Source organism: Pteropus alecto, unplaced genomic scaffold, assembly GCF_000325575.1.
Source record: "Pteropus alecto unplaced genomic scaffold, ASM32557v1 scaffold68, whole genome shotgun sequence".
NCBI classification, from domain to species: domain Eukaryota; kingdom Metazoa; phylum Chordata; class Mammalia; order Chiroptera; family Pteropodidae; genus Pteropus; species Pteropus alecto.
Window position 1 is genome coordinate 7,405,879 of NW_006441386.1, and position 10,112 is coordinate 7,415,990.

At 55.5% G+C, this 10,112-nt stretch overlaps 1 protein-coding gene across 1 annotated transcript; it reads left to right on the plus strand.

Annotated features, from left to right (window-relative positions):
• Window positions 1-411: 411 nt before the first annotated feature.
• Window positions 412-1,900, plus strand: HSPB1 (heat shock protein family B (small) member 1). Its single transcript, XM_006918567.3, has 3 exons — window positions 412-914; window positions 1,434-1,497; window positions 1,588-1,900. The coding sequence occupies exons 1-3, from the start codon at window positions 545-547 to the stop codon at window positions 1,775-1,777; spliced, it is 624 nt and encodes a 207-aa protein (XP_006918629.1). The 5' UTR covers window positions 412-544; the 3' UTR covers window positions 1,778-1,900.
• Window positions 1,901-10,112: the final 8,212 nt, after the last annotated feature.

Here is a 10,112-nt window from a genome sequence, read left to right on the forward strand (position 1 = left end):
CAGAGTCTAACTTGCACAAGTTATTCCAATTACTGGCAAAACCGGGATGTGAATTCAGGCAGTCTGGCTCCAGCATCTACACTCCTAAAAACCACACCAGACTGCTTCTTAAAACATTACTTCGCAGACACCCTGTTTCAAATCTTGGCTCTACCACTTCCTAGTTATGTGAGCTGGGACAAGGGGCCCAACCTCTATTAGCTTTGTCCTCCTGGACAAAATAACGGGACTGTCCACAGCGCTTCAACACCCAGGCCTGTGAGTGTCCAGCAGTGGGCCCTGTATCAGCATCAATGCTCCGGTCATTTGTTTTTCTAAAACAGAGAAGGTTCCAGATGTGGGCAGAACCTTCCTCGCCCCAGCCCCGCCCCCGCCCCCGCCCCGGTATGCAGGGGGAGGGGCTTCCCCAACCCGTCATTGCCATTAATAGAGACCTGAAGCACCGCCTGCTAAAAATACGCGGCTGGAGCCGCATAAAAGCGCTGCCGGCTCCAGTGCCCGATATTCCTCCGAGCTTCAGCCAGACGTGCAGAACCGAGCCAGCATGACCGAGCGCCGCGTGCCATTCTCGCTCCTGCGGAGCCCTAGCTGGGACCCTTTCCGCGACTGGTACCCGCCTCACAGCCGCCTCTTCGAGCAGACTTTCGGGATGCCCCGGTTGCCCGAGGAGTTGTCGCACTGGTTGGGCCAGAGCGGCTGGCCGGGCTACGTGCGCCCTGTGCCCGCGGCCGCCGTCGAGGGCCCCCAGGGCGTGGCCGCGCCAGCCTACAGCCGCGCGCTCAGCCGGCAGCTCAGCAGCGGCGTCTCGGAGATCCGGCACACGGCCGACCGCTGGCGCGTGTCTCTGGACGTCAACCACTTCGCCCCCGAGGAGCTGACGGTCAAGACCAAGGACGGCGTGGTGGAGATCACTGGTGAGCTCTGGCTCCTCGGGAGCGGAACTGGAGGGGTGGAGAGCCTGGGCGGTGAAAAATTAGCCTTCTGGCCCTGCCCTCTGCCTGTGGGGATGAGGATAGCTTCTAAGGGAATTTTCGGCCCCCAATACACTCTATTGGGGCGGGGGGAACATACCCTTTCAGTGGAGAGCCCTCAGCCTCCACCTCCAAATGACCAGTTTTTTCTACGCCTACCCGCTCCCCATCCTGCGGTCACTGTGAGGATAATGGCCTCCTCCGGTGCTGTCTCTGCCCCGAGCCCGGGTCTGTGGAGGGGGCGTGTGCGTATGCTGGGCACTGCGCCACGACCTCTAAAGTTCTCAACCTAATTGGCCAGAAGATTCTGAGGGCCCTGGACAGTCCGGGGGTCCCCAAATCCCTTTGCCAGTTCGGGTCTGCCTTGAGTCCAGGCCACCAGGTGGGTGGGGCGTGTTTGGATGTGGGCCGGCCAGAGAAGCGGCCCCTTCCGCAGTCTCTGACCTCCTTCCCCTCCCGCAGGCAAGCACGAAGAGAGACAGGATGAGCACGGCTTCATCTCCCGGTGCTTCACTCGAAAATACACGTGAGTCCTGGCCACAGATGGTGGGGGGCTGGAGGAAGGCACAGTGACTCACCTGTGTGTGACTCTTGTCCTTTCTCTCTGCATGTCCAGGTTGCCCCCTGGTGTGGATCCCGCCCTGGTCTCTTCTTCCCTCTCCCCTGAGGGCACACTCACCGTGGAGGCCCCAATGCCCAAGCCAGCCACCCAGTCTGCAGAGATCACCATCCCTGTCACCTTCGAGTCTCGTGCCCAGCTTGGGGGTCCAGAAGCTGGGAAGTCCGAGCAGCCTGGAGCCAAGTGAAAGCCTTAGCCCTTCTTCGAACCCCTCATTAGCCATCACTGACCATCCCCACCTGTCAGCCTGTATGCTCTTTTGATACATTTATGCTGTTTTTCTCAAATAAAGTTCAAAGCAACTGCCTTCTACTGCCTCAAACCCTGGTGTGTGGAGGCCTAGGGGTTGACACCATTTGCTGACTCACATGTTCCTCACATTTGCTAAGGGCCTGCTGCGTACCAGGCCTCATGGAGGGCCCTGTGAGTACAAGGGCGTCCATTACAGAGCACAGCCCTGCCCTCCAGCCCCACATCCATTAAGAGAGAAGTAATGATTGTAACCAGCAATTAAAAACCAAAGGACCAGGTGTGAGAGTTGGGAAAAACCGGGGGTGGCACCTGGCCCAGGCTTGGGCACTCAGGAACATCTACGCTGGGGTCAGGTGAAGAAAGACAGCAGGGCTGTGGGAGGGGAGCCTCCTGGGAGCTCAGAGTCCCTTAATGACTTTATCATGACTTTATTATCCTCCCAGAAAGAAACAGGACCATGTAGACAGCATGGGAGGTGTGGCAACTCCAGGTGACTTTCTGAGGGAAGGTGGGCCTAGTCAAAGGACCCCATCCCCCTGATGCCCATGCATGCAGGATGGAGCCTGGGCTCTCAGGCCAGAGGGTGCCCTAAAGAGAGGGCACTGTGGCCTAAGCTTCGGTAGAAGAGAGGTAGAGACCCTGACAGGGAGGGTAGTGGCCCCAAGAGGGCCTGCCTTGACTGGCCTAGGCAGGAACGGTCACACCCACGTTGGCTCTCTCCTTTGTCTGCCCTCGCCCAACCCACCACCCTCTCACTCGGCCCAAGGAGGGTTTGGAGGGACTAAGGGAGGGAGAAAACAGATGGGGACTTTGGAGCCCAGTCTCAAGTCCCCAAGAACTTGAGAGACCCAACACTGTCTATACAGACACGGTCACAGAGCCTGAGGCTGTGATCAGACACTCCTACATTCTTTTCTAAGCCCACAGCCCTACTTTCCCAGGGTCCCTAAGAGGAGCAGCAAGCCACAGGGAAGGGCCCGTGCAGGTGTGCATGTGTGTGCACACGCACGCACACACATACATACACGCTATACCTCTGACACTGTCCGGCCTCCTGATTTTTTCTCCTTGGTATGGGTTCCCTGTTGGGATACAACAATCTAGAGCAGGCATAAAGCCAAAGCAGGTCTCAGCCCTTTTAGTTCTCCCTGGACTTGGAGGGAGGCCAACAGGAAAATAAATACATAGGATAAGAATTGTGCTGGCCCAGCTGGCAGCACAGGTCTGGGCCTGAAGGCCAGGGCACTGCCCAATCTACACACCCTTCCACCACTCATTTCCTGAGCTCCAGTCTCCTAAATCTGCTGCCTTCCTCTCAGACACACACATCTCAGGGTCTTCTGGACACTTCCATGTTCCCATGGCCATAACTCAGAGTCAACCCATCTAGTTCTCACCCTTGCTCTGGTCATCATCATGGCCTGGCCTCCATGGGCGTGGCTGCATCCTCCTACTTTGTCAAAGAGAGCTATAGCAAAGCTGCCAGCTCCTCCACCAATGCCCTTGAAGTGTGCGAAAGCTGATGCCAAGCCTTTGACAAGGTAATCCTCACATTAGCCCTGGGAAGAGGTGTGGTTAGTCCTGCCTAACTGGGCACAATGAGCCTCAAAGCAATGAAGATACTTGCCTTGGTCAACACAGCTACTCCTGGAGGGGGTAGGGCCATTTGTGTGGCCATAGGCAGGGGAGGACAGGTTAGCTCATATAGGAAGGCTGGGGAAGAGGGCTTTCCACTGCTTAAAGTGCTGCAAATGAGGCTTGGTGGGACCTCAGAAGAACAACAGGGATGCAGCTGAGCCTAGGGCTACAGGCAGCTCATAGGAGCCAGGCTGCAAAATGGCCTGGAGGGAGCTGCCAGGGGTCTCAGGCCCAGAGTCCAGGGCCATGGCCGGGGGCAGGCAGGGGGTCAGGCCTGAAGTACTGGCACAGTAGAGTAAAAGGGCATCAGCTTTGAGGTCCTCAGGGTTCAGGCCATCATCTGGGACACAGCTGGGGAGTGGGGTAGGTGGGAGGGGAGGAATTCATTCCCTGCAAAGGAAACAGGTCCCAGTCTTCATGGGAAATTAATGTAGGAGATGAGGAAACTGAGGTAGATGCCCTGTGGCTTACCTGGGCCACACAAGAAGCAGAGGCAGGAGGTCTGAGATTGGGCTGGCCCTAAGTCCAGAACTCAGCTCAGAAGATGTGGAATTTGAGGCAGCACCTCTGGGCAGAGTGGACAGGACTGTCTGGCTCAGGTCTGGCGGGGGGGAGTGTGGGTGTGGGGAGTGGGGTGGTCTCCATTGGGAGGGGCTGGCTCTGGGCCTTGGGAGACCTGGTGAGTCCCTGCACTGCCTCCGTAGTGCAGGAGCAATTCCAAGCCTCTCCAGGCCTTTACCTGATTTTCACTGGGTCCTTTTCTAAGGCCTCTGATGTCTTTCAAGACTCAGATATGGCCTTGATTTGATAAATGCTAGCATCTAGGCCCCTCTGCTCAGTTGAAGGGTGGCTGAGCGGCAATGTTCCTGGCTCCAGGTTGATGACAAAAGCTCCCTCAAGGACCCCAAGTCCCTGTGACTACAGGTGCCAGTTACCCCAAGGATCTGTGGAGTACATGAGCCATCCGCAGTTCTAGGCTAATTCCTAGGTCTCTCCTTTTCTCTCTCTCCCAGCTATGAAATCTACCTTCCCTGTTGGCACCTCCTCTGGGCCCAGCACCCAGCCAGTCGGTCCAAGTCACTGCTCTCACAGGGGCAAGTGGAGGAAATAGCTTAGTGACAAGCAGCATTATGCATTAGAGAGGGGCTGGGACATCCTTTGGAGTCTTAATGGAGTGGGAAAAAGAGATTTCCAGAAGCGACCCTTGTGTGATAAGCAAGGGGAAATAGTGTGGGCAAGGGCTGAAGGTTGGTGGGTTCAGGCTGGAGAAGTGGCAAGTGAAGGAGAAATAGAGAGAGCAAGTGAGGGAGGTGTGTGGGGTTCTGTCTTGGGGGCACTGAAGGCCACACTAAGTGCTGGCTACTGGAGTCAACAAAGGGTTTAAGCATCCCCGCTTTAGAAACAAGATTCCAGATCTTAGAGGAGAGTGGTTGGGAGCGGCCAGCCAAGGGGCTGCTGAGATGTCGTGGATATGGGTCCTGCCAGGGAGAGGGAGAAAGGGGACCAGGTGCCTGGATGTGGCAGCCACAGGCTCTGCAGTGTGGGGTGACCGATTGGTTGTGGAAGTGTGGGGAGTGGGTGAGGAAGAAGGGGATCTGCTGAGGCTGTGGCTCCCTGGGGCTTGCTGACCTCACAGTCTCTGTAAGGTCAAACAGCCCCCAGAGCTTGGCTGCTGGAGGGAGTGAATTGTTTCCAGATACCATCATCTTCCCTGCTATAGAATCAACCCGGGGTTTGCCAGAAGCAAGCTCTCTGTGGAGAGGGTGAGGTGCGAGGCAAAAGCTGCCCAGAAGACCCCAGTGCTGGTGCAAAGGGCGTGGCCACAGAACCTTTACGATGGGGGAGGGACAACCAAGGGGAAAAAGAAGGGTCCGGCAGGACTGGAGCCTCTGACCAGAAACTGGCCATGGGGTTAACAGTTAGAGACCCCAGACCCCTGGTATTCTGGCAGCCACCCAAGCACTATCCTACTCTGGCAGAGCCCAGGACAGGGCACGGATAAGGCTGGCCAGGGTCTCATCTACTGGTCTTACCTTGGACTCCCTGCACCTCTGTACCCCACCCCCACCTCCATATGCTCACAGTGGAACCGGGGGCTTGGGACAGCACTAGAACTCAGGGCTTGGCCCCAGGTCCAGATTTGCACAGCAGCAATGAACCGTCAGCCCAGGACCGAAGCAGGGAAGGAGAGAGAGGAAACTGCATGGATGAGGGCAACCGGGTGAGCCTGGGCTGGTCTTAGTCAGAACCAGACACTGGGTAAAATGGAGGTTAAGCCCTGCCTTCACGTTGATCTACCAATAAAGTGACCACAGGCAATGCGGAGGAGGCCCAGCATGTGCCCACCAAAACCCAAAATATGTCGTCTGTTCATCAACCAGTGCCCCTGTGTACCAGCCCTGAGGAGCACAGGGTTCCCTGAGGGAGATCCACAACTGAACAGGAACTCACTCCATGCCTGGCACAACTCTCTTAGTCAAGGGCTCTGGGTCCTCCTCCCCCTCTTCCACTTGGCCAGGTGACTTTGGACTTCACTGTATACATTTAACCCTGCCTCCCAAAGATAAGCCATATTCTCATACACTTCTTATGAGGTAGTTCTGCCATCTTCTAGTTGCACTGGGAGAGCTGGCAGCACAAAAAGTACTGGTAATCCCAGGCTTGGCTAAGAAAGGACAGCTCTAGGTCAATAGCAGAATGGCTGGATGGACTCGGGTAGCAGCATGGAGGGTGGAAAAGCCTCACTAGCCAGCCAGCCACCTCCCTCTCCACTGAGGAGCAGACTGAGGGTAAGAGAAAGTCAAGTGCTTGACTAGAGAGAAAAGGTCATGTCTGGAGACCCTGGGGAAAGCTGCCCAGCCGCGGGAATGGGTCACTGTAACATAATGACCCCCTCTCACCCTTCCTTCCAGCCTAAAGTGGCAGTGGTTGGATCAACTGGCAGCACTGGTGGTTCAGGGGCTGCCTCAGTGGAAGGAAGTTACTCCCAGGATTAACAGAGCAGAACCTGCTAGGAAGGCTTGGAAAAACATAGAGGGGCCAGGAGCAGCATTATGTTCAGGATAAAGCACTGAGCTATCCCAGGTCTGTTCCTGTCTGTCCCTGTCAGAGGCATGGCCTGAAGTCCAGCCTGCACTGGGCTCAGTTTCCATTCTGAGGCATCTGGGTGACCTCTGAGGCCCTCCTGCTTTGATTTCCTGTCAGTGTGGTCAGCCCCATGCAGAATGGAAACCAAGGGGGAACTGTGAAGATTGGCGGCTGCCCAGGGTCAGTCCCCTAACAATGACAGGAAGGCCAAAGTCCCAGGGGTGACCAAGGATGTAAAGATAGCTCTTTGCAGGACCAGTAGGGCTTCGGTCCTGGCCCTGACCCCAGGGCAGGTGTGGGTAACCCTTTTCTTCCCACATCATCCCCCCTCCACAAGATGGTTTCATGAGAGTCCTTTTGTTAAGGAATGGCTTAGGAAGAGCTGTGAGAATCTGTGTTCAGGAGTGGGGCGGGGCAGCGGGTCAGGGCGGGCAATGGGACAGGGAGACTGAGAACTTAATCAGGTGAATGGATGATTAGAAAGGTCACTGAGCCCTCTTCCTGCCAAGCCCCCTCCCTCTGTGATCCCCACCCCCATCTCTCTCTGAGCCATGGTAGTGGAGCTATCCTTTTACAATCCCCTCAGTGGTCCTGTTGAAGATCCTGAAGACCCTCTTCTCTAGACTTGATCAGCTTGAAGGCCTTGAACCCTAGGAGTGGCCCCACAGGCTAATCCCTCATCAGGAGTTCTGGAGCCCCAGGGCAGTGGTTCTGGAGGAGTAATCAATCCCTACCAAGCAGGTGGCAGGCCTGGCCCACTCAGGCCTCAGGCTGTACTGGCCAACTTCAGAAAGGAAGCCTTAGCCCCACCTGTGAGGGATGGAACAGTGCCAAGGCAGGCCCTGAGACTGCCCCCTACAGGACTCCTGGGGCTGGGTGTTTTGTTCTCCCTGTCTCTCCCCGTTCCCTAGGCCCAGATAGGACAGTGACTGCCCTCTGGTGCTCTCCCAGAGACATCCAGATACCTGACACTACTCACCACAGGACATTTGGGAATACCTACCCAAGTTCTGGGTCCTGCCAGGTCCAGAGCAGAAATGGAAGCAGGAGACCCAGTCTTGAAAAACACTGACTCCTTCCAGCCCCACACCTACCGTGCCTTTATTCCTGTTTTCCTCTGCTCTGGGCCTCAATCTTTGAGAGCCCTCAAGCCTCCTGAAAGTTCCCTCCTGGAGGACCCAGCCCACTTCCCTGGCTGCCACCCCTGACTCTGCCTTCACAGGGTCTGGCAGCCAAGAACTGGAGCCAGAGCCCCTGCTCCACCCTGCTGCATGGGTATTGACCACTATTTCTGTTACTAATCACAAATGGCATGTATTGGGCACCTGCTAGCTGCCAATCACTCCTTAGCTTATTAAATCCTCATAGCAACCCTATGCACCCAGAAGTAGCACAGGATTGTTGTTATACTTTTAGCCACCAGTGTCAAATTGCCTGAGTTCAAATCCCCTTTGGGTCACTTACCAGCTGTGGGACCTTGGGCACCTAACTCTTAGTTTTTCCTCTGCAAAATGAAGTTGATCATACGAATTAATGGAGGTTAAGCATTTAGAACAGTACCTGGAGCACACAGTAAACACCTGGTCAATGCTAGCTGTTTTTATGAAGTAGACTGTATTATTCCCATTTTACAAATATGGAAACTGACTGAACTTGAAAAATTACACCACATAACTAGGACATGGTGGAACGAGAATTCAAATCCTGAGCTCTTAAGCTTTCTGCCACTGACAACCCTTCATTTGGAAAATGACAGACATTGCTGAATGACAAAAATATCACCTTTCTAAACAGTCAGTAAACACTGAAGCTGATCTTCAATTCCTAAATCTAGGTTTGATTGTGCCTTGGGCAATCCATGTCTCCGGAGATTATATATAGCTCTATGTTGACAGGAGGACAGAGATTGGAGTGTCTGCACTCCCTAACATTTGACATGATTCTGCGGGACAGCCCTGAGCAGCCACCATTCAAAGTTAGGAGCATCTTATCCAGGAGTGTGGGGGAGGGAAGGGCATTCAGCGCGGGAACAGCACATGCACAAAGGAGAATGGGGCTGTGACACAGACGGCAGACAGCTCTCTGTGCCACAGAGGACCCTGAATGTCAGAGGAAGGAGCTGGCCTCAGTGTCTTCAGGACAGCAGGTGTGTCCCCTACCTCAGCACTCCGCCATGGGACCAGTGTGTGAGGTGACAGAACCTGACAGACCTAAGTCGCCAACTCCCTCTGAGCTCTCCAACTGTTGTGTGGTTTGGCAAGCTATACAGAGCCCTGGTTTCCTTTGTAATACGCAGACCCACTGCGGCTGGTTCCAGAATGAGAGATATGTAGGTAAGAAAGCACAGCAAACCTACACAGGACATTAGGGGTCGAGTCGTTGTTCAGATGGGGAAAGTGAGGGACAGGCACGAGGTCAAAGACCCAGGAGCCTGAGGCTCCCTCCCAAACCAGTTCTTTCCACAGACCACGGTGTTGGACAAGGCCCGTAGAGGTCGCTAATGCCCTGTAAGGCGTTATAATGCCCTGCGGAGCCCAAACCAGGTTACTCCGGGTGACAAAGGCGCACGTGGAGTGTGGTGGGCGGAAGGCGGAGATGGAAGAGAGACAGAAGAGTGGAAAAAGGCGGATGAAACCCCGCCATGGGATGGGAAGGCGGATGGGCCGGGAGCGAATGGAGCCCGGCAGCTGCGCAGGCAGATCCTGGCGCAGGGACCCAAGCCCTAGCAACAGGCCGACCATTGGAGGAACGGGACAGACTGGCCTGTGATTGGCTCTCACTAAAGCCCGCTATTGGAAAACGGGCCGTGTCTCTGCTCACATACGGAGTGGGTGGCCTGTCTTGGAACCTTCGCGACCCTGGGTTGTCAGAGGCCCTCATTCTTCAGAGAAGGGGCTCGCTGAGTCCCGCGGTGAGGCTATCACGCACGCCAGGGCCGCATGACATGACGCGAGGGCGCGTAGAGCCGTGCAGCTCACCCAGGCGAACTCGCCCTTATGCCTGCTGGCACACGCATATAGCACAATCCTTCACCTGAGACCCCAGTGTTTGGGAGTGGGAGGTGTTTTGAGAGCAGCCCAAGGACAGCGCTCCCAGAAGGGTTGGCGTGGAGACAGGCTGGCTCGAGGGCGCTGCTGCTGTCCCGGGACCTGGGCCAAAACTAGGTTGCGGAAGGTTTTCAGGAAGCAGAACCCGGCTGAAATCGCCGGACTTGGAGAGGGCGGGGCTTGGTCCGTGCGGACCAACTGCGGAGGCGGGCGGCACCCAGCCGGAAACAGCAAAGGACCGCACCAAAAGAGCAGGCCCCTACGTGGGGTCTGGGCTGGGACCGAGACTTGGTCCAAAATTGATGCTGAATACCCCCCTCAACTCCGAGACCTTGCAAACCGTTTGGTAACCCAAGTAATGAGACGGGGCTACCAGATGAGCTGTCGCTGTTACATTTTAATACCCAGGTTCAGTTTGGCTTCTGTCGCAACTAAAGAAATCTTAAATCCTCATATGCGGCAGGAAGTAATTATTACCACTCCTTTTGCTTTCCGCCC